General features: G+C 40.9%; 1 protein-coding gene across 1 annotated transcript; it reads left to right on the top strand.

Annotated features, from left to right (window-relative positions):
• Positions 1 to 8672: 8672 nt before the first annotated feature.
• Positions 8673 to 22254, top strand: LOC309601618 (zinc finger protein 131-like; the record flags this gene model as incomplete). Its single annotated transcript, XM_082334754.1, has 6 exons — positions 8673 to 8796; positions 10259 to 10360; positions 11571 to 11715; positions 14632 to 15317; positions 19016 to 19146; positions 21592 to 22254. The coding sequence occupies 6 exons, from the start codon at positions 8673 to 8675 to the stop codon at positions 22252 to 22254; spliced, it is 1851 nt and encodes a 616-aa protein (XP_082190880.1).

The raw sequence follows: 22254 nt of genomic DNA, 5'->3' as shown, positions 1-22254 counted from the left end.
CTGTAGAGGGGGATAAAGTCCCTGTAGTGCACATAAAAAATATGCTGGGGAAGACAGTCTGGGTTACTCCTGCCTTAGGCAAAGGCAAACCCATTCATGGGATTTCTTTTGCTCAAGGACCTGTGTGCACTTGGTGGGTGATGCAGGAGGATGGGGAAGTCCGATGTGTACCTCAAGGGGATTTGATTTTGGGTGAAAATAGCCAATGAACTGAATTGTATGATGTTAGTTGCTATATAATACTGGATGCCATCACTTCAATGATTACTATGTGCCATATCAACAGCATACAGTAAGAATCACCCAAATTAATGAAGAATGAACTTTGAGGAAACTGAGCAAAGTGCAGAGGTGATGGAACCAGAACTGGCTTCAGCATGCAACATTCCACCACCACACACCATCTCTCCTGCCCTGAAAGACTGTTATGATGGATGAAGCCCAAAGTCATGGACTAAATGAACTCAACCAACATTTTAGAGGGATGGCCCATAGACTAAGGAAATGATATCTCTGTGTGTGTGTATATATCAAAAGACTGGAAAAGTGGTGGTGATTAATTGGAATGTATTGGAAGGTGTAAGACCTGGGCATGACATGTATGGTATGGAATAAGGGGTGGATACTGTCCTGCTTTCAGCTGGGATAGAGTTAATTTTCTTCCTAGTAGCTGGTATAGTGCTGTGTTTTGGATGTAGGATGAGAATAATGTTAATAACACACTGATGTTTTAGTTGTTGCTAAGTAGGGCTTACACTAGGCAAGGACTTTTCAGCTTCCCATGCTCCGCCAGATGCACAAGAAGCTGGGAGGGGGCACAGCCAGGACAGCTGACCCAGACTGGCCAAAGGGCTATTCCATACCATATGACGTCATGCCCAGTATATAAACTGGGGGAGTTGGCCAGGGGGCAGTGATCACTGCTCAGGGACATGCTGGGCATTGGTTGGTGGGTGGTGAGCAATTGTATAGTGTATCACTTGCTTTGTATATTGCTATTGTAATATTATATTATTATTCTATTTACTAGTATTACTACTATTCTATTTCATTTTACTTCAATTTTTAAACTGTTCTTATCTCAACCCACGAGTTTTCTCACTTTCATCCTTCCAGTTCTCTTCCCCCATCCCATCGGGGAGAGGGGAGTGAGCGAGTGGCTGTGTGATGCTTAGTTGCTGGCTGGGGTTAAACCACGACAAGCTCAATCAGACTAATTTTATATTTGAAAAGCTATTAGGACAAATTAAGAACTGTTCATTTAAAAGCTCCCATCTAATCTGACAGAACAATTAGAAGGGTGAAGCCACAGGAAAAAAGTAAAGAAACACTATGCCATGGGGAAAAAAAAGGCAAATGGTCAGAAAAAAACATAAATTAATGAAAAATAAGCAAACCACCAACCTTGTCTGGATAGGTAGAAGGTGCTGGAATGAAAAAACTAAATGATTTTTAAGCGTTGCGTTGTGTTTTGATCCTATAGTGGTAACTTTAGCAATATTTTGATTTTAATTACGAGCTATTGGAGATATAGTTCTTCAACTAAACATTAGATCTATAATGATTTAAAGCAAACCTTTATATCTTTTAAATGCAGGAGGCATCAACATTCCTCATGTACTCCCATGTACCAGAAAACAAGAATGGGTGTGGCAGACAACTCCTAGATTGAAAACAATTGTCTGAACAGACCTACTAACAGGAAAATTAATATTATTATATATATTAATATTATTACATTAGCAAGGCCATTAAGCAATAACATGAGAAAATAAAAGGGACATAAATTTGACTTCAAACTTTTTTATATTACGTTACAAAACATCGGTATTGTTAAAACTGGCAATCTTTTTGTATTACTGTGCAGACTCTTAGGAGTTTCTGTATTAAACACTAAATAAAAAATGAATTTGAACTTGACTGAATGTCTATTGTTTATATTTTGTTTGATGTTGTAGGATTTCTACACTGAATAGCTGCATTAACTTCATACGCATTTACCCTTTTAGTGGAGAACAAATATGGTAATCATGTAGATTTGGTGCTAGGGAAAATGCTTGAGAAGTTAATAAAACAAGTTCATTCACAGGAATTATGTGGGCAAGCTCAGCTGTTTTCTTCAGCTGTGGGGACTTGGAGCTACAGCAGAGCTGGGCACTACAGAAAGGAATGCTTAGACTTGCTGAGTAGTATTTCAGTGCAGTTTTTGATGCCACTTAACGATACTCATTTCAAGTACCACTCAATTTAAATTATAAAAGAAAAACAACATGGCGTGCATGATCTGCATATAAGAATGGTTATGTAATGGAGGGAGGTTGGTTCAATGAGGGGAGCTGAAGAGAATCATGTATTGATTCATGCTGGTAAGGGCTGGGGGTGTAAGCACTCCCAAGCCCCCTGCCAGTCAGGCTTCCAGAATATTTTGGCAGATCGCATTAAGTAACATAGTCACTTGCACAAAATACAGCAACACAACTTTCCAAAGCACATCTAGTAGAGGAAACACATGCATTTTCCTTCAGCAATCAGAACACATCTATGTATTTGTTTTGATCTCGCAGTAAGGGCAGTCAAATATTGCAGACACTTTGTTACGACGGTAATTGGCACGGACTTGTTGGTTCATTTATGAAACTGAAGAACGCACAGACTTGAGGTCTGGGAAAACCGATGGTGTTTAATCTTATCTTAACAGTGAATGTAATTGCATTTTTCTTTCGTGTTCAAAAAGCAGCCGTGCCCCTCCCAGGGGCGGAACAGCCGAGGACACCTCCCCGCCGCCACACCGCCCTCCAGCGGGGCGCCAGGCGGCCGTCGCCGGCCACTCCCCCAGCCAACCGTCCTGCTGGGCGGAGTGGCCGCCCGCCGCCACTGGGGCTCCCGGCGCAGCTCCGGGCCGGGACCGCACGAAGTGACCGCCAGAGCCGCTCCTCTGCGGGGAGCGGCAGCGGCACGGGGGTGTGCCAGCCCTGGGGGAGGCAGCCCGTCCGCCCGCCCCTATCCCAGGCCCATCCCGGCTGCGGCTCCTCACGGCGGTGACGCGACGCCCCCCTCCCCCTCCCCCTCCCCCTCCCCCTCCCCCCTCCCCCTCCCCCTCCCCCACAACAACTCCCAGAATGCACCGAGCAGTCCAACCGCGCCTCCCGTCGCTTGCGCATCCTGTCATGTGAAAGGTGACTGACGTCACTTCCGCCGCGTGGGGCAGGCCGGGAATGCGAGTCGCGATTGGCCGGCGCCTGCCCCGCTTTTCAACGTGCTGGGGAGCAGGAAGCGGTAACGGCGGAGTGAGCGCAGCAGGACGAGGGGCTCCTCGTGGTGAGTACCTAGCGGAACCGCTTCCTCACCCCGCGGAGCGCCGTACCGTGACCCGGCCGGGAATTGAACAGGGATCGATTCAATGCGCGCTTTGATGACGTAATAATGACTAACGAAGCGGCAGTGCTGCTAAACGCATGGCTCGGGCCGACACCGGTCGGGTCCCCTCCTCGGGGGCGCCCCCGTGGGATACTCGCGCCTGCCGGCGGCCGCCCGCGTCGCTCTCAGAGCGCCCATGCCCGGCGAGCTCTCGGCGCTGGTTAGGCCTTCCGCCTTCTCTTGCTCCTGAGACTCGGCGGGCGCTCATTGGCTCCTCCGCCTGGGGGGGGGGCTCTGCCGCCGCCTTACGATTGGCGTGGGTCGCGCTGGGGGGCTGCGGCTGACCACGGGGTGCGTGGGCTGAAGCTCGGAGGCGGTGCGTGCGGCCGCGAGGGGCTCCGGCGGCGCCTCTGAGAGCTTCGCCTCTGAGAGCTTCGCCTCTGAGAGCTTCGCCTCTGAGAGCTTCGCCTCTGAGAGCTTCGCTGAGCCTCGGACCGGCGGGGACTGCAAGGGGCACCGACGGCAGGTCGTGATGCCGCCTCGCAGCCGCTATGGGCAGCGAGAGGCCTCTCCCGTCCCTTGGCAGTGCGGCACCTGGTGTGTGACTTACTCGGCTCGGTAGGGTGTGGGTGCCTGGGTCGCCTCTGCCTCAGCAGGAGCGAGGCCTTGTTTGTGGCTGAGAGGGGACCGAGGGGCTGGCTTGCATCCTTGCTCTGCGGTTGTTATTTTTGAAGAAAAATATATAGCAAAGTGCACAAGAAGTTCTCACGTCTGTGTTATCTTGAAGCAACTACTGCTGTTACCCACCAAACACCCCTCATTCTCCTTTCCTGAGATGGCAGTGGTTTGGCCAGTGCTCAGCCTGCTGATCTGTGTTGTCTGAATTGCCATAACTCTGCTTTGCTTGCCTGCATTTGTGTATGATCTATATAGGCAAAGAAAACAAATATCTAGTGCCTAAAATAAGAGGAGTTCCTGTTGAAGTCCAGGAGTATGGAAATAATAAGATGGCTTCATTGAGGTAGATTTATAAGAACAGATCTGCAAATTGTATGCATATCATGTGAGATGCATCTAGTGTCAGAAGTTGATAAGGTTAAGTCAGTAGTCAACTGGGTCTTCCAAGAAAATCCAGGTAACTAACTGAATTAGTCCAGTTTCCATCACTCATCTATGAGCCTGCATGTAAGTGTCAACTTGGATCGTTTCTGTCTGCCTTCCTTGGCTTCTTGGTCTTTCTCTGAGGACTGTGCCTTTCACGTCTTGCTCCAAAGTAGTCATGTTCTCATTGAACATATGCTGTTCTGTTGGGCTTTCTTTTGCAATATCACTGAGTTTGAAATGAGAATACTCAATGAATGCTGCAACTGTATTTAGATATGTGATAAATTCACATATTTTTACTAGTTTTCTGTTAATTCAGGACAATAAATTACCTATCATAAGTTATTGTTTTCTTATTCATGATTTTCAGTGTTCTGAGAAAGATGGAAACTTTTTTAAATTTCTTGGATTTGGGGGGGGGTTGCTCTGTTATTTTGAGGGTTTTTTTTGTAAGATCTTCCTACAAACATGCAATTTGGAAGTAAATTTTGGATAGGTGGAAATCATGAGATTTGGAGGTTGAAATTTTGTTTGGTTTAGCTTTTAGGGAATTATGCTTTTTACTGCAAGTCATCTATCCTTGTATGATGTGTCAAAAGTGGGCAAGAAGAATTAAACAGTGAAGTAAATGGCTGACAACTTCCGACATGAGACTTTGTGGAATACCAGATGACAGAAGAAAGGCAGGAGCTGCTGGTCATCTGTCTTAGACCCATCATTACAGATGAGGTGAAGTGAAGGCAGCAGCAGCAGCATTATCTCCCTTCAACCTCACCTTCCCCCTTGCCCTCACAAGATCCTGATATGTATTTCAGCATCTGCTTGGCAAAGCAGTGATAGCAGATAGTGAAAGGGTTAAAGCCAAGATAGACAAAGCCACTGCATCAAAATGCCTCCTGAAAAGCCTAGGGGCAAGGAGTATATTTAAATATCTTAGTCACTTAACTGAACAAAAGAAAGGCCTTTGTGATTTAGGGAGTAGTTAGAATGGTTGTAAGATAAGGGGGCTCCGGGATAATCCCATCTCAGACAACTGGGCCTTGGGAGAACAAATGCATGGAAGATGGGAGGTCACAAAAGAATGACCACAGCCTTGAAGGACACCTTTTACGTGATCCTAGGACTGAGTTTGCGCAGAAGCAAAGGTCAATCAGCGAACACAGTGAAGAAGACTAGGAGCCTTCATCTGAAGACCCCCAAAGACCACCTGAAGACCACCGCGGGAGACGACTGCGCATGCGGATCGGACATTTGCATATGTTAATGAGTTCCAGGGAATCTCATGTTTATGTAAATGAATTCTCGGAAATCCTGTGAATATGTAGGACTTTATAGTATATAATCTCTGAAAGTCTACCAAATCGGTGGAGCACTTATGGTGGAGAATCCCCAGTGCTGCCCAGCGCTGCAATAAAGAATACCTGCTTAATAGTAACTTCGTTGCTATTGAGTTTCATTTCAGGGACTCTCTGAATACTCCGTTTCTCCCTTGGGGAGATTCGGACTGTGAGGAGAAGCATCCGTGAATTTTTGTATCAATAGACTTAGACTTCCATAAGCAGTTGCTTCTGCTCTTCTTATTTTGCCAAGAGTATGAAAAGACTTCTCCATGGGACGGTTTTTCTGAGATGCAAGAAAGAGTGTGTTTTGTGGTAAAACCCACAAAAGCCCAAAGAGTTGTGGTGAATGGAGTTAAATCCAGTTGGTGGCTGGTCACAAATGGTGTTCCCCAAGGCTCAGTATTGGGGATGGTTTTGTTTAATATCTCTATCAATGATCTGGATGAGGGGATTGAGTGCACCCTCAGGAAGTTTGCAGATGACACCAAGCTGGGCGGGAGTGTTGATCTGCTGGAGGGTAGGAAGGCCCTACTGAGAGATCTGGACAGGCTGGATCGATGGGCTGAGGCCAACTGTATGAGATTCAACAAGGCTAAGTGCCGGGTCCTGCACTTGGGTCACAACAACCCCATGCAGCGCTACAGGCTGGGGGAGGAGTGGCTGGAGAGCTGCCTGGCAGAAAAGGACCTGGGGGTGTTGGTTGACAGCCGCCTGAACATGAGCCAGCAGTGTGCCCAGGTGGCCAAGAAGGCCAATGGCATCCTGGCTTGTATCGGGAATAGTGTGGCCAGCAGGACCAGGGAGGTGATAGTGCCCCTGTACTCGGCACTGGTGAGGCCACACCTCGAGTACTGTGTTCAGTTTTGGGCCCCTCACTACAAGAAGGACATTGAGGTGCTGGAGTGTGTCCAGAGAAGGGCAACGAAGCTGGTCTAGAGACCAAGTCTTATGAGGATCGGCTGAGGGAGCTGGGGTTGTTTAGTTTGGAGAAGAGGAGGCTGAGGGGAGACCTTATTGCTCTCTACAACTACCTGACAGGAGGTTGTAGCGAGGTGGGGGTCAGTCTCTTCTGCCAAGTAAGGATAGGAGAAGAGGAAATGGCCTCAAGTTGCACCAGGGGAGGTTTAGGTTGGATGTTAGGAAAAACTTCTTCACTGAAAGGGTAGTTCAGGCACTGGAACAGGCTGCCCAGGGAAGTGGTTGAGTCCCCATCCCTGGAGGTATTTAAAAGAAGGGTAGACCTGGTGCTTAGGGACATGGTTTAGTGACGGACTTGGCAGTGTTAGGTTAACGGTTGGACTCGATGATCTTAAAGGTCTTTTCCAACCTAAATGATTCTGTGAAAAATAGGAATTCCATAATTTCCTTTACTTGATATCTGTTAGTCATAAGAAAATAACTGCTTTTATCATGACCAGGTAATTCTTCTCCTCTCTACTTCTATTGAATCCCATATACCAGTATGTGTGTTTGTTGGAAGTGAGGTAGAATTTACACAGCTGCACAGGGGATTTAGCAAGCATGGTGGCATCAGCTCAGATTTGGTTAGTACACGTAAGGAACAGGTTCGTGCTCAGGACTTTCCAATTCCAATCACATACAAAAAATCTGCACCAGAAGTTAGGGAGCACCTGCTATCTAGTTTCTTCTAGCACTCTGAAGATAACTGCTTCTTTGCCACGCCAGAATTTTCCATCTCTGTGTTCAGTGTTTGGTTTGATACTAGCTGCTCTCCTGACTTTCTTCCTTTTGTCCAAACTAAGTATAACAATATGGTGAAGGATATGTCTCGAATTCCTTTAAGACTCATTCAAGCCTAATCACCGTCTTCTCTCAGAAACCATATGTTATTCAAAGTAAGTTAGACTGTGAAAAGAAACAAAGTTTCTGCGTAAATGTGACTTTGCAACGTCTTTGCTTTTTCTGTGGCATTCTCAGTGTGAGAGCCAAGTGAATGTGGGAGCTGAAGATGAGTGCTGCTGCACAGATCTGAAGTAATTTTGCCTGGAGTTAATTTGTGAAATGCTTTCATTGAAGCACTTGGACTCTCTCCAGAGATTCTTTTGCATAAGCAGCGCACTAACATCTGTGTCTCATTCACAGGCACAGACTTCTGCTAAACCTCTTCAGGTTTGAGAACTTCTGCACCTCCCCCCCCAGCTATGTTTGTTGTATAAGTAAGGGAGGAAGAGCCATCAGATTACAAGCCTATATGTCTCTTTCAAAAGGTTGGCAAACAATATTTCACCTTGCAGGGGGAGAAGTGTAAGAAGGCTGGGTGAATAAGCAGCTCTTTGCTCTTGGGTGTGACAACACATTAAATCCTTGGCAACTCCTATGTAATCAGAAGCTGAAAAGTGTTGCTTTATTACATCCTTATTTAAAGGAAGTAAACATATTGTATTCACTAGATACAAAATGTGACCTAAGTATGAAAATTCTCAGAACTGTTCTTCCACCAAGTGGATTGGTAGAATTGCAAGAAGTAACTTTATATAGATTCTGACATTATGCTGCTGAGATGTTATAGCATGGTTAGCTGTGGAGATGTTACATCCCTGCAGTATTTGCTTTGAGGGATGTGGGTCCCTGCTGAATCTGTAGAAGAAATGCATTTACCCACTTTGACTGTTTTTTCATGTGTATAAATAAGGTCATATTCCACTTTATTAACCCTAACGTTTCCTACCTGTCAGCTAAAATCAGGTAAACCTGTTACCAAGACAGTTTGATGTTTCTATTGGTTTTGTAGTCCCTGAAAAGTGCTAGTTAATTCATGTTTGTATACTAACCTAACTGTGCATAGTATTTACTGAGTGGTGCAGTATTCTTACTGTCCTACCACATCTTTTGCAGACTAGTCCTTTTGCCATGGAAGCTGAAGAAATGATGGAATGTATCCAGGAATTCCCTGAACACTATAAAGTTATTTTGGATAGACTGAATGAACAACGTGAGCAGGACCAGTTTACGGATATCACTCTGATTGTCGATGGTATGTACAGGCCTGAGAACCAGTTGGTATACAGAGAATTCTGAAAGCTGTGCTGGGAAGCTGTTGAGTTTGTCACAGGTCAGCTGTCAAACTGGGTTGCTAACAAATTCTTGGTTCTGTATTGGTGTTCGAGTTGCTTGCAGAGTTTCATTTAAAATCTTGGTGTGACCAGTGTCTCCAGCAGTGATTAATAATTTTGCTTCTGCTTTTCCAAATAAAGGGCTAAATATCTTCAGATAGAAGCCTGCTTTGAAACTGCTGTACTATATTTAACATATTGTCTAAGGATTTCCAAAACATTGTAAAAATATCTTTCCCTAACTTGAGCTGACTGTTTGCATGCAGAGAACTTATACAAATATTGGTTGATTGTTTTACTTCAAGCTGGGTTTTTTCTTTTAAGATTGCCTTCTTGCTTCTCTGGTATCTGTCTACTATTTAATATATAGTTAAAATAGGGTAGAACAACTCACATTTCTTTTTCTAAAGACATAAGTATTGGTTTAAAAGGAAGACTGAGATATAAGTGCTTATTATCTCATTAGAAAAGGTGGCGTCTGATATATCACCTAAGATTGCTTCTTATCCCAAACATGTCTTAGAATAGATGAGCACGTCAAGGAAGATAGGCAGTGTCCACTAGGACAGACCTAGCTAAAGGAGTACCACTTGATCCTTAAAAGGATAGCAAGAACTCACTTGAAGGAAAAGGGTTCTACAGAGCCTGGATTAGAAAAAAGTAAGCAAATGAAGAAAAAATTACTCTTCTGGAATCACCATAGTTTCACTGACAGCACTTGTGCAAAACTTATCCTGAATGTTTGTTCCTGCTCTAGTGTTACCAAATCCATGTGTTGAGCTCAAAACTGTTTTCTTGTGCAGCTGTGTAGTTCTAATCCATGTTGCTTCTCTTACCTCTGTCCCACGGAGCCTTATGAATGTTCATGCCTGCACCAGGGAGAAGGCAACACAGTGATGGGGAATACACAGTCTGGAAAACAGGAAGAACAGAGCAGAACTACTTCTGTTCTGCAGGGGTCTTTATGCTGGCAGAAGTGATGATAAAATACATCCATATGTAAAAGCAGCAAAAACCAAGGAGAGCCTGGATAAAACCTGAGAGCTGAGCCTAAGACATACAGGAAAAAGTTTCCACAGGAATTTCCCATAACTTAAATATCTGAAAAGGGAAACACTCTGGAGTGATTGAGTCCTCCAGCTGATTGAGTTGCAGAGCTTCAGCAAGGTCAGTGATGTCAGCAAGGGTCTGCATGAGATGGGACAGGCTAGCTGCAGTGGTATCCCATGTTACAAGGAGACATACTAAGTGACTATATGCTGCTGGAATGGATTTGTAGACTGGGTGGTTCTGCAGCCGTTCTCTTCTCTGCATCTGCACTTATTCTGCACTATGAGTAAGGAAGGTGTTATACTAAACCAAAATTTTTGTCTCTCTTTGTAGGTCACCATTTCAAAGCTCATAAGGCTGTTCTTGCTGCCTGTAGCCAGTTCTTCTACAAATTCTTCCAAGATTTCACTCAGGAGCCCTTGGTGGAGATTGAAGGTAGTACGATTCATGCAAATAAAAACCTTCAGAGTTGTGTGCCCAAGCTCAAAATGAATGTAGTATCCTTGGTATGAGCTTAAATGCATGCTTGGTCATATCAATTAGCTTTCTAGATCTCAGCTCTTGAGTTGTTCTGAGGTAGTGTCATGGTTTAACCCTGGCCAGCAACTAAGCACCACACAGCCAGGCTTGTTCATTCCCCCCCAGTGAGATGGGGGGTAGAATTGGAAGGGTAAAAGTGAGAAAGAAACTTGTGGGTTGAGATAAAAACAGTTTAATAATTAAAAAGAAATAATATTTTTTTTTAAATGGTAAGGAAAAGAGAAAAAAATAACAAAGAGAGAGGAAAATAAAACCCAAGAAAGACAAGTGATGCAAATGAAAACAATTGCTTTCCACCAACTGACTGATGCCCAGCCAGTCCCCGAGCAGTGTCCCCTCCGCCCACCTCCCCCCCAGTTTTATTGCTGAGCATGACATCATATGGTATGGAATATCCCTTTGGTCAGTTGGGGTCAACTGTACCAACTGTGTTCCCTCCCAACTTTTTGTGCACATCTGACCTACTCACTGGCAGGGCAGTGTGAGGAGTAGAAAAGGCCTTGACACTGTGTAAGCACTGCTCAGCAGTAACTAAAACATCCCTGTATTATCAACACTGTTTTCAGCACAAATCCAAAACATAGCCCCATACTAGCTACTATGAAGAAATTTAACTCTATCCCAGCCAAAACCAGTATAGGTAGCTATCACCATTGGAAAAAAAACTTCCCCTGAAGAAAAACTAAAAAGAAAAAGATGCCTTGGCTGGGGTGCAAGAACAGGATAGATGTGGAGCAATACTTGCCTGCTAGGCAAGGAGCAATTTCCTGGAGCAATACTTCAGCTTCTGGTAACTTGCTGCTCAGAGGTCTCTTGAGAGAGAGATCATATTTTTATGCTTAAATTTATACTTTTTATTATTCTATACAAACAGCTTTTTGTCCATCTTATCCTTCCTTTTATCTTTGTTGTGGCATGACTCTGTAGTTGTTCCAGATTCGCATGTTTCTATAGTAGACACTTTATTCCAATGTGAGCCTTTCAAGGGTGGCATCTTCATGAAACTGGCTGTCAAAATACTGTGAGCAGGCAAGCGTGCAAGATTTGGCAGATAGATGAGACTGAGGAATTGCTAAAAGAGGCTGGTTTTCTTGCTTGTAAACAGGTGTAAGTAACATGGCATTTCGTCACCTAATTGAGTTCACCTATACAGCAAAACTAATGGTCCAAGGTGAGGAAGAAGCAAATGACGTTTGGAAAGCAGCTGAGTATCTACAGATGTTAGAAGCTATCAAAGCACTTGAAATCAGGTAAACACATAAGCCTCTTTTTCTTCCCAACACTGAAATGTAGAGTCTTAAGAATCCTTTTATGAGAGCTGGTTGCCAGTATTTTGCAGTGTTGTTCGGCTAAAAAATGAACATCACATTCTTTGGGCTGGAACTCGATGACAAGTGACGTGGCTGGTAAATGTTGCAGACGTAGGGCTGTGACTTTGTGGTAACTAATACCAGGTCTCTGTGCTATCTGACTGCCCACACCCGATTTGAGAGCTGGGTGTACAGTGACGATGTGTCTCAGGTAATTAGACCACATTAACAAGTTTGTGCTGGTGTTTTGATTTCATGCAGCTTTCTGCTTTCAAGAGAATAGGTAGTGATTTTAAAACTTCTTGGTGCAAAATTAATCTCTCAAACCTCTTGAATGAATGTAATTGTTATAATCAGTTTTATATGGAATCAGTACTTAATCAAATGTTGCTGTGGCACCTTCTATCTAGTACCAGGAACTGTACTCCATTACCAAACTCCAACCTGAGAAAAGCAGGTACCATTCCCATCATGCTGGTTTTCTTCCCCTTCCTTCCCTTTCATAAAGTGCTGTCATGTTCTCATTCCTTCTGTATGCTACACTGTTCTTCTGTCATGAAGTAGAGGGAGGGGCAATAAATGCCTCCCAGCATTATGGTTATCCTTGCTTTCTCTTCTAGACCTGCTGAAAGGTCTTTGTGTTCAGGCATAAGGACAGACTGTTGCTTCCTCTTTATCTCTCCATAGACACACTAGTTAAGGAGAGTGGCATTGACCCCGAGTTCCTCTATTAGCTAGCTAACTTTTTAAAAAACAAACAAACAAACAAAACCTCCATGACATGGTACACTGGAAACTTGGTTTTCAACATCAGTGTTGAATTTTTTTTTTTTTTTTTTTAATCAACTTATTCTGTGCTTATTCTGTGGATTGGTAGCAGAGCTGAATAATTATGTAATTTTTTTTTAATAGGAAAGATGTGATTATGCATTTCTAGTCCTACCCTCCAACCCCACCAACATCCTTTTTTTGACATTATTAAGATTAAGCATGGTATCACCAAAAGAACTTTTTTTTTTTCATTCAGGAAAAAAGCAGACCTTTGCTGTCTGCTTGAGAAATTTAAGACACTTGAAACTGAAAAAGTATGTTCTAATTGGTATCACTTTGAGTCTATGTACACCGGTAGAGCTGTTGAACCAGGATGCAGATCAGTCCATCAAGCTAAACTGTCCAGCCTGCAATTATTTCCCACTATTGTATAATGTTATGCAGTTTGTTGGTTATGCATCACTAGTAAATGTTGTAGCTCTTATGTTACAAGGAAACAAATGTTTTGCTTAACAAACACATGTGCAAGCCAGTCTATTCTTAGAGTTATTTCCATTGTTCATAGGTTTTGAAAAGTTTTTTTGGTGGGTTTTTTTGGTTAGAAAAACAAACTTGAGTACTACTGTCAGTTTCTGTTTTCTCCTCCACAGTAGGAGGGGAAAGAATTGCAATACAGTGCCTCTGTTTGAGCTTTGACTGAAAGGGGTAAGCTTCAGAAAGTTCAGCTAAAGTAGAGATTATTATAGAACTAACCATTTCTATAATGCATCAGAGTTGCACATCACATAATCTAGACTAGAAAGAAAACAACCAGCTGTTATTCCTTGAAGTACAGTTATGTTGTATGTGTGTATCCCCATTCAAAGTTTCACACCTGAGCCACACAATGTGCTTAAGGATGGTAGTCTCCTCTTTGCTGAGCAGATTATTATTTTGGTACGTGATCCTGGAGCTCCTTGCAGTAATGTGCAAAGTAACTGTCACCTTCTAGACATTGGAAATCCAGGCTAGATGAAACTATAAGTTTAACTGCTCTGTCTTCCTGTATCTGACTATAGTAAGGTGCAATTTAATAAGCTGTATCCTGTATTAGGTCATTAGCCACGCATCTCTGCCATATGATGTACAGATACCGGAGAAAAACCTTCTCTCTTCTATTACTAGAAAACCTGAAAGTGATAGGGAGTAGGTTACATAAAAGGATTCTTCAGGCTGCAAAGGAAGGTAAAAGCACAAATTACTCATCAGTCTCATTTGAGGGGAAGATAGCCACTCATTTTCGAAACTGATAATGAGTAGTAAAACCTCCAGCATGTAAGTGCTGTGGATAATCATGAGGGTGTGACTTGAAAGCATTGGCCCACTCAGTTCTGTCTGTGTTTGAGATGGGATGCTATCCCTGACATCTTGGAGGAAGGGAGTTGTGTGTTTATGGTGCAAGGAGAAGAGGAACAGAGCTGGGGGTTGTGTTTAAGCCCAGAAAATTAAACTAGAATACTCTTTCCACATCCCAGTGGCATTTTTTTTTTTTACCTCAGCTGTTAGCTGTGTGCTTTCCTGAAGTATAAGATGTTATAATAATCATTTTGTGAAGTCACAGCTGTAGTGTTTTCTAACAAGCTGTAAGCACTGCAGGCAATTGCATGCACTCCAGAGCTTAAGAGGTGAATAGCGTAGGAAGGACTTGAATCTTATTTCTGAGTAGGCAGGCGAAAGAACTTCCTTTGGGGAAGTTTTCTTTCCAAGTACATAATTTCACAAGTTTCTTAGATAAACCTATGTCATTAGACTAACTGGCCTTTCTTCTTGATAGGTGGTGTGTATCATTCAAGCAGAGCTATTTAAAACGCTTTAGTAACTTTATGTCAAAGGCTCCACAGCTTTAACCATGCTATTCTACAGCTCTAAGGAGTATAGATTAAGGACAAATTAGCTTCTGAAATGCATGCAGGTTATGTGGTCATTCATCATTCAGCTTCTTTGAGAAACAGCTAGCAAGTGTTTAATGCAGAAGCTCAGTATCAGGCAGGAATTGTTATGTAAGTGCTTATGGATCTTAACTATGTTTATGCAAATGCTTTGCAGGAACAAAGAAAATTCATCACCCTTAGAATCAAATCAAACACAAAGTAAAAATAAACCAAAAAAGAGGAAGATAGCTGAAACCTCTAATGTTATCACAGAAACACTGCCATTTGCAGAATCGGAGCCTGTTGAAATTGAGGTTGAGATTGCTGAGGGGACAATTGAAGTGGAAGATGACAGCATCGAAACACTTGAAGTAGCTTCTGCAGAGCAATCTATAAAGTACATACAGACAACGGGTACATCAGATGAATCTGCTTTGGCTCTTTTGGCAGATATCACCAGTAAGTATCGTCAGGGAGAGACAAAATGCCAGATCCAAGAAGAAGGTGATAGTGCAACTGATCCCTTGTGCAAACAGGTAGAAGGTATTGAAATTGTGGAACTTCAGCTATCACATGTGAAGAATTTATTCCACTGTGAGAAATGTAACCGTTCATTTAAATTGTTTTACCATTTTAAGGAACACATGAAAACACACTCTACTGAGAGTTACAAGTGTGACATATGCAATAAAAGGTACCTACGAGAGAGTGCTTTGAAACAGCACCTCACCTGTTACCACCTCGATGAAAGTGGTGCCAGCAAGAAGCAAAGACCTGGCAAAAAAATACATATATGCCAGTACTGTGATAAGCAGTTTGACCACTTTGGACATTTTAAAGAGCACCTCCGGAAGCACACAGGTAAGAGCACTGCTAAGGTCCTGTACTTGTGGCTTTGGCTCTAGCGTTTTGGGTTTTTGCATGTTTTGGGGAAATAGAGAATATGCTGAAGAGAACATGAGAGTCCTGAGTGCTAGAAATACTTGGCTTCTAGTTACAACTAAAATGCTATTTTGTTTTTTTATTTTTTTGTTTTCCATTGATATAAACTTTGAGGGATTGAGGTGGTTAAAAATAGGCACCTGAAAACAGAAAATGCTAATGAAGCTTCTCTCTCAAGTCTATTAAATCTTAAAGATTTTTTTTTCAAAATCATTTCTTAACGCGTGTTTTCTTCAAAAGTACCAAGCTGAGGAGCTACTCTTATTTTCACAATTCTACTAGTAAATGTTTTTGTTGAAATATGATCTGAACTGTGAGCTTCTCAGTGGAATACACAGTTTAAAGGGTTTCTTTAACTAACAGAACTTGTGAGCAAATGCCTATTAATGTATTAGGCATAAAATACCCCCCTAACAACCCTCTCTTTTACTATCTTGTTTGAAAGTTTCATCCTTGCTCTTGGCAGCTCATCTATGATTTCATTTTCTTTGTTAATTAACACAGCAAAACATTTCTAGTGACTATAGTAGACTTGTTACTGTAAAATCTGCCTCTTTGAAATCTGGATAGCATCTTTTGAGTACAAAATGACTTGTGCTCCTTATTCTATATAATATGGGAGGTTAAGATGCTATTTCTTTATCTTGCTAAAAAATCTGTGCTATCTGAATAAGTACTGAGCATTATATAGATAGCTCTCTGAATGTAAAATATATGTTGTCCTGATCTTTCAGATGTTTTTGTTTAATATGTCAGTTATGAGTCATCAGTAAGAATTTAATGGAGGGTAGCAGTCCTATTTCTTTCGTGGCTTGTTGTTGTTGCTAAAGCCTTTTAATTGGAACTTTTTTACATCTGTGTATGGGACTGCTGAGTATTGATATATGACACTGTATCCAGTCTACTCCCAATAGCCCCTTAAAAGTTGCATTTATAAAAAGTCTTTGGCAAATCCTTATCCCCTATGAAGTAGGGAGTGTTTCTCCGTTATGACCAAGCCAAATACAAGCTACTTAACAAAAGTCTTTTCAGAGAAAAGTTTGTGGTGGATTAACAGAGTAACCCAAATATCACAGTATGTTGGTTGCTGTTGTAACAAAGGATTTTGGGGGTGAAGCAACTTAAAATATCACAGGAGATGCAGAGTACTTTCTAAATATTTATTGATACAAGTATAACACATGGAATCTTAATTACTTCCAGTTCAGCATTTTGAAAGCCTTAAGCTTAAAATTAAACCAGATATTACTATTTAACTGTGGTCTCCTAAGGTCAGTGGAAAAACTCCCATTGAGCCAAAGGCTAAGTTCTTAATTCTGTATAGCACTAGTTGAATATGAAAATGAAATTAAAAGGCCAGGGAGAAAAATGTCCTACAAAGTATTTAATCCTGTTGCTGCTTAATCACAACACCAGCAATAACATGAAAGTAGCAATTGGAGCAGAAATAGACACCTTATCAGGGTTGGTAATTCTTTTTGATGTGGGAATTTGACATTACTAATGGCTATTATCTTTGTCTCAATAAAAGAAAGGAAGGAGAACTATGGAGTTTCTTTCTCACACATGTATACAGTGCTTTAAGCAGCTTCTGAGTCTCTTGGAAAAAAAAACTCAGAATTGTCTTGTATGTCGTGTAACTGAACGTACTGACAAAGTCATCTCCAGAACTTATAAAGAGGGAGTTTTTTGGCCTGATCTAATTATTCTCTCTTTTTTTTTTTTTTTTTTTTTCTTCCCTCTTTATGAGAATGAATGAGATTTTACTTGCCAGTCATAAGTAACTCATAGGACAGAAATTCTGCAAGGCTGCACTTAAATAATGTATATCTGTTGAGTTCAATAGCTCTAATTTGTCTTATGCAAGAAGACCGATTTCCTCATACAGAAATCAATCTTAGAATGAAGCTACTGTTCTCGATATGCTTGTCTAATCCTGGTATTTTGCAAAGCTTATATCCCCTGGCAGGAAGAGACACTGAACAGCTTTGATTCCCTCTGATTTTACTGGGAATTTTGACTGCTGAATATTTCTCAAAGTTAGGCCTTCTTGATTTTTTTCTTTTTTTTTTCCTTTTATGGAGTGTGTGTGTGCTCACATGAGCAAAGGTGGAAGTGAAGGAGTTGTGATGGGCTCCAAGCAGCCAAATTAATCAGTCCTTGTCTGAAAACCCTGTAACTGAAGTAATTTGTATGCAGATTATACAAAAATATTTTTTTATAGAAAAAAAAAAACAAACCAAAAAAAACCACCAACTGGGCTTACTATTTCTCTCTAAACCCAATCTAAATAATGATATGGTAATTTTATGGTTATGGTTGAATTCCCTGGTATTTCTTACATATTAGGCAAATAAAAGTCACTGTGTTGTTATGAATATCTTTGGGTTAAAAAATATTTATTTTGGGCAATCTCCTTCCTGTGGCTGTAGGATTATAAAGGACCAGCACAATATTGGACTATTTTAGGTCAGAATTTCTGTCCTGTGAGTTATTTACAATTGGCAAGTGAAATCTCACCCATTCTCATAAATGGAAAAAAAAGATATTGTTAGACCAGGCCAGTACCCTCCCTCTTTATAAAATCTTACTTAGATGAGACTAAACTCATAGTTGGATGACACCCAGGGGAAGAGAAGCAAGTTTTCACCTTTAGCAGAGGAGTTTATCCCCCAGCTTGCACTTCTGAATATCTTTATTTCTGAAAATACAGGTTTATTAGCTTTCCATCTCAGTGGTCAATAACTACTGCATTCCTGAAAATGTAGGCTTTTAAACTTAATCTAGCTGGAATAGATTCTTATGTTACTCACTGAAATGTCTCAGCCTCTTTTGGAGTTCATTAAGTAGTTTGTTTCAGTAGTTATGTTGGTATCAGTACCTCCACAGATTGATTATCAGACTTTCAGAAGAAACACACTGTTCCTAATTTTTTGTACTTTAATTTCCTTGAATTTCATTGCATTTTTGTGCATGATGAAATTAGTAAACAGAGACACCAGTTGTTCTTTGTTACTACTTGATGATGGTAATAACAATATACTACTATGGATGAAAGTTTTAGGTTTGGTTTTGTTTGTTTTAATACTGATGCCTTGTTACTTCATGGTCATTCTGTGCTAACTTCTTTTTCTGGAGCTCAGTTTCAGCTCTCAAGCATAAGCTGTTATTGTTCTTGAAAATAAAACTTTTGTATTATTTAAATACTTCCTTCTTTAATGTGTCACGTTGTATATACTAATGTTGAGTCTTTAACTGTTAATATTATCAGGTGAAAAGAGAGAAATAGCTGCTATTTCTTTAAGATATTTTGTCAGAATAGTAATCTAACTTCCATAAAAACCTAAACGTACCTTAAATGGCACTGGTAATTATGTTACATTGTTGTTTGATTGTTTTTATAAATGAAAGTTATGACTCCAGGTTAGGTTTTTGCCCTTTTATGTGAATAAACAAAGTTTACATAGAATGTCTTTCTCTTCTGTAGAATAATCCAGTTGGCCATGTCTTTACAGTGTATTTATCAACCTACACAAAAGGGAGAGGGGAAGAAGGGAGAGCTGACCAAAAACAGGCTGGTTTTATATGCTTACAAGTCCCTATGTCTGTCTTAACAGGTGAAAAACCATTTGAATGTCCAAACTGCCATGAACGTTTTGCTAGGAATAGCACACTCAAATGTCACCTGACAGCCTGTCAGTCTGGAGCTGGAGCTAAAAAGGGAAGAAAGAAGCTGTATGAATGCCAGGTGGGTAATGGAAGTAGTAGAGTCTGAGGCTAGATACTTCCTTCCTGTGCTGAGGGAGTGTGGGAGTACTGAGCAGGAAAGGCAACGACTGGGCTTATGTCTCCAAGAACTACTTTTAGTAAAATAAATCATAAAGATTGCATTCAACCACAACATGAGGGTAAATTCTTATATCTAAGTAGTTCCATTTAAAATATGGAATTACTGATATGGAGCTTCATAATACTTTGTTAATCAGAGAGATTCTTGTGGGTAAGTAAGTGTTCATCTGCATCTTACTGATCTTTCTGCTTCCTTTTCAAGGTTCTTGATGCACTGACCTAGGCCTTTCCTGCTTCACTAAAGTCCAAAATGCAAAGTACTATTTTATTTCCTATTTTATTATTCTTCTGTTTGATACCAATATATTGACTTTGCCTGAAAAGTCATTCCAACTTATGATGACACTCTGTAATGTCTTTTAAGCAAATATAAATGCTGTAGATGGATAGTTAGGGTACTTGGTCACTATACGTAGCTGACATCTGAAAAGCTGTTCAGAAGAATGTTACTTAGCTTTTAAAAGTTGATTCTGAAAAGCTAGAAAATATGAGAGCTGAGGTTGATTGTAGCATTTTTATTTGCCATTTTGCTGCTGCACTGCAAATAAGAACACGCTTCCCCCCCTCCCCCCCCTTAAGGCTCTCACCTTATTCAGTTCACAGAATGGCTGTGGTTTGATGTTAAATTGGGTTGTGTAGTAAAGAAAACTGCTGGATATGGGCTTTATTTGTTCCAAAAAGAGAGTGATCTTATTCACAGAAAGCAGTGAATACTGCAGGAGATGAATTAATTCTGTGTTGCCAATCAAATAATTTAATCAGAAGTTTCACTGATGCTGTTGCATCATTTAGTTGTTATGCTAGTCTGAAGTTAATTCTTGGGAGCATACCTTTGTCTTAAAGATAAGTTTCTTTTGAACATGAGAACTACTGTATAACATAAAGTTGTACCTAGTAGCTTCATTGAAGATACTGTTTTGTCTTTGTGACCCTTTGGTTTAATTGCTTCACCTCATAGCTTTCTCTGTTACAGATATTGTGAATGTGGGTTAGTGTTATTTCAGCCTGCAGCAACTACAGCAATTATTGAATAAATTTTTCTTGATTTTTTTTTTCTCTTTAGAACTAAATTTGAATAGTGTTCAATAAATAAAACCTTGGCTCACTGAACAAAGAGGAGAAAACAAAATTGCGCTTGCTTGATGAGTGCTTTTGTTGCTCTTTATTGTATGCCTTGAGTACTGAATTGGGCTCTACATGGCAAGAACAGTAATTATGTGCTTGGGCATTGCTGATAGTCATTACCTTTATGTACAGCTAAGTAATTTTGAGTGCTTATCGATAAGGTTAGTATTTTAAGAAGTGTGTGTGCAACTTTCTAAAGCGTGAGTCTGGGGGGGGACAAAAAGCATGTCACTAGCATCACAAACATGGTTTTAAGACTTCAACAGCAAAATGGGGATATTCAGCTCCATTACACAGACCTGTTCCTTGAGTTAATCCCTGTCAGATACTCCATCATCCTTCTGTGCTGTTGCTGAAAATTGAGGAGATGGAACATTCTGTTTCAAAAATGTTTGCCAACAGTGAAATGCATGTTCTTTGCTTCTTTCTGCAGCTAAGAACACTTGCATGGACAAAGACCCCTGAGCCTGTTTGTTTATTCCGAGCCTGATTCTACCCCACTCTTCTCTCTCTTCTATCCTGGTACCTCATTCATTTCTGCAATGTCTTTGTGTGTTGTTTTCAGGCTACTTACCTCAGTGCCAGCTGAAGGGGAAGGAAGTGTGCTCAAGTGCTTTGTGAAAATAGTATGTCTGCAGTCAAAGCAGTACTTTTAGCTGGAAGAGACTTAAAGGGATGGAGTTTTAAGAGATTTTTATCTGCTGAAATCACTCAAGTATTTTTTTTGAAATGGCAAAATGGGAGAGTTTAGTCTAGCCAGGTAAATCTTACAATGCCATGAACAAATGAAAGCTGATAAGGAAAAGTTGGCTAGTAGTACTGCATCTAGAACTTCAGTAAAAGGACAGTTTGTATTACACTTTCATCATATAATATTATTACATAAATAGCTTTCCACCCAAAATTCTAGCACCAGACATTTATTGGGGCATGAATCTGTGTGTGAATTTCAAATAAGGTTAAAATAAGAAAACTTTAAAATGCTGTACTGACTCATAAATTTTATAGGTATCCTGTGTATGCACAACTCAAAATAAAAATAAATACCATGTCTTCTGTTCATCTGAAGCTGACTTCTCAGCTTTTACCTCTAATGTATGTGTTTTTTTTAATCCAAATAGCAGGAAGCTACACTATGTGAAGCTATGATCTGAAATAGGCACTATACTTTGTCGTATTTCTGTTGGCACAATTTAACATACTGTATCTTTTGTTTCAGGTTTGTAACAGTGTGTTTAACAGCTGGGATCAATTTAAAGACCACTTGGTAATACACACCGGTGACAAACCCAACCACTGTACCTTATGCGATTTGTGGTTTATGCAAGGCAGTGAGCTGAGAAGGCATCTCAAAGACATGCACAATATTTCAGAACGAATAGTGACAGAAGAGGTTCTTCCAGCAGAAGCTGTGGAAGCTGAACCAGTAACATCAATGACTATAATAGAACAAGTGGAGCAAGTCCATGTCCTACCAGTAATTCAGGTACAAGTGGATCCTGCACAGGTAACTGTGGAACAGATGCACCAGGATCTCATACAGGACAGTCAAGTGAAAAGCACACAGATGGAGGAACTGCAAGAACAGGTGCAAATTAGTTACTTGGAAGTTGAACACATTCAGACTGAACAAGGTGCTGAAGTTCATGTGGAGCAGTTACATGTTGAGCATGTAAATCAAATACAGATGGAAGAAATACAGGCAGAACTTATAGATGGAACAGACCTGGAACAAGTAGAATATGAAATTGTTGATCAAGGAGAAGCAGAAGAAAAGGAAACTAGTCAAATAGATGGTGTAGATAAGGAAGATCATGAACAAGCTGAAGACTTAAAAACTCAACAATTAGTGGACACACAGAATGAAAAGGTGGATGATTAG

Source organism: Platalea leucorodia, assembly GCF_965183815.1.
Source record: "Platalea leucorodia genome assembly, chromosome: W".
Taxonomy (NCBI): domain Eukaryota; kingdom Metazoa; phylum Chordata; class Aves; order Pelecaniformes; family Threskiornithidae; genus Platalea; species Platalea leucorodia.
Note: the sequence above shows the minus strand (reverse complement) of the source record. Positions and strands in the feature narration are given on the sequence as shown.